This window comes from Poecilia latipinna, unplaced genomic scaffold, assembly GCF_001443285.1.
Source record: "Poecilia latipinna isolate Pla-1442-1.1 unplaced genomic scaffold, P_latipinna-1.0 Scaffold2396, whole genome shotgun sequence".
Taxonomy (NCBI): Eukaryota; Metazoa; Chordata; class Actinopteri; order Cyprinodontiformes; family Poeciliidae; genus Poecilia; species Poecilia latipinna.
The window spans coordinates 70,925-73,160 of record NW_015115012.1 but is presented as its reverse complement, the minus strand read 5'-3'; the positions used below and the strand labels follow the sequence as shown (position 1 = coordinate 73,160).

At 34.6% G+C, this 2,236-nt stretch overlaps 1 protein-coding gene across 1 annotated transcript in view; it reads left to right on the top strand.

The window, feature by feature from the left end:
• Positions 1 to 2,236, top strand: part of LOC106937640 (integrin alpha-M-like) — a 35,901-nt gene that overhangs the window by 5,709 nt on the left and 27,956 nt on the right. Inside the window, exons 4-7 of the mRNA XM_015019262.1 lie at positions 517 to 587; positions 666 to 780; positions 906 to 1,033; positions 1,181 to 1,323. Of these exons, the coding sequence (XP_014874748.1) occupies positions 517 to 587; positions 666 to 780; positions 906 to 1,033; positions 1,181 to 1,323 (457 nt within the window). The remainder of the gene's footprint in view (positions 1 to 516; positions 588 to 665; positions 781 to 905; positions 1,034 to 1,180; positions 1,324 to 2,236) is intronic.

The window sequence follows — 2,236 nt, the reverse complement described above, 5'->3', positions numbered from 1 at the left end:
ATGCACTAAATACTGAACAATGTCAAACATGCTGTCCTGTAAACAAGTATTTCCTCCATCAAACTTATATGTTTCAGCTGAAGTTTTAATATCAGACAAAGGTAATATAACATCCAGTGAACATTCAGTTCTTAGATTTAGGGAGAAGTTACTCGCTCCTCTACTTACACAGGTACTATGTTGTTGCCCCCAAAAGGGAAAAAATCTGTAAGGGTGAAATAATCTTTCTTATCCAAGGTCAGCCTTCACTTCTCATTTTTACATCTTGTTACATTTGATTAAAAAAATAGCAGACATTTCCATCTAACAGTTTCCTTTTTTCAGTTTAAGGTTTATGGAGCAACATTCAGCAAAGTCAACATTTCACCAAACTTGTGTTATAACAGCTTGAGTTCGTAGACATTTAGATTAAAACAAAATGAAATTCTGCAAATAATTACTGTAATTTATGGGAACAATTCTTAATGAGTGATAATTTTGACAAGTCGTTGTCACAACAAGTGATTGTTTTTACAGAGCAAAGACCTGCTGTCAACATGTCTCTTGGTTTGGCGATGGCAAATGATCCGTCAACACGAAACACAATGGTGAGAGGATGAGCTGCAGAAAATAATGAATAAATAATGAATGAAAATATAAAGGTATATTATTCACACCTTTTCCAGGTCTGTGGTCCAACCATTCCCAGAGACTGCAAAACTATCACCATGTACAACGGTTTGTGCTATGAGATCAATCGATCTAATACGTTTGTAAAGTCTTACCCGTCTGCGACTGAAGGTAGGCACAGTGAGCTTGTTTCATAATAATTATGTCACTGCCTCTGTAAACTGGAGGTGAACTTTCTCATCAGCACACTTGAATAACGGTCAGGAAACTGATCTAGATCTCTGATTTCTTTTCAGAGTGTCGAACCCAAGCTGACATTGCATTTCTGCTGGATGGCTCAGGCAGTGTAGCTCCCAGTGATTTTAGCAGAATGAAAGAATTTGTGAAAAATATGATCAGATTATTCCTGGGAAGAGATACACAGGTGAGACCTGTGACTTCATCACAAACATTGTTGTTGCTGCTTTTCTAAGTGTACATCTCCTTTAAGGTCGTTGCTGCTTTTAATTTACTGTAGTTGATTTTTACTGAAAGTAGTTTCAACTTCATATCCATTTTTTCTTTTTTGCAGTTTGCCATCACCCAGTTTTCTTATTATCCAACAACACATTACTACTTTAATACTTTTAGCACTTTCAACTGGGAATCTCAAATTAACAACATCCGTCAATTTGGTGGAGGAACATATACAGCTGGAGCCATACAAAATGTTGTGTAAGTATTTCTGACATGTTAGTGTGTAATACACTACATTAAGTCAACATTATCATGGAGAAAGCTTAAATGGACAAAATGACATTTAAATCTGATCATGAAAAGTTTAGAAAGTCCCTTCTTCTGTTTAAACAGACAAATATTGTTTTAGCAAGTAATGTGTGTTTACCCACTAGGAAAACAATTATCAATGTAACTCAGAGAAGATTCCAGATTGATTTTGATGTGCACAGAATACGACAATCTTTTTGAAGTCAGATTATTTTTTACTTAGTTCGTATAGATAAAAAGAGCTATACTGTTACCCTTGTCTTTAAGATATTGCAAAGAAACTAGAAGCATTTACTTTTGTCTACTTCATAGTTGCACAAATGATAAAAAATAAAAGCAAATCAGATGAAACTACTTAATAAAAGATGAGAAAAATAGACAGCATAAACTACTGTCATGCACTTGATGTATGACATTAGTTTAAAATAAAGAAAATGTTTATAGTCTAAGATTATTACAGACCCGACGTACTAAGGAGCAGTACATGAAGTATTTCCTGCTTGAGGTGGTCAGACGTTATACATATGTAGCCTCTAGAGACGTGACTTAAATGAGTATATTTTTTAGCAACTGATTGAGTGATGTGTTTTCAAGACCAGACTGATCATTATTTATTGATGTTTGTGTTTTTTTTATTGTTTTCATTTTTAATCCAGGACAATATTTAAACATTTCTGATAGCCACAACATTGGTAAAATAAAGGCTACAACATGTAGGATGGAAACAACCCAACACTGCAGTTTGTTCACATTACATTTCTTTAAGGGATTTGTGTTAGCCTAAATATGTTGTATTTTTCCTATTAAAACAAATGCTGTTTGTGATACACCAAGGGTGTCCAAAGTCGGTCCTCGAGGGCCG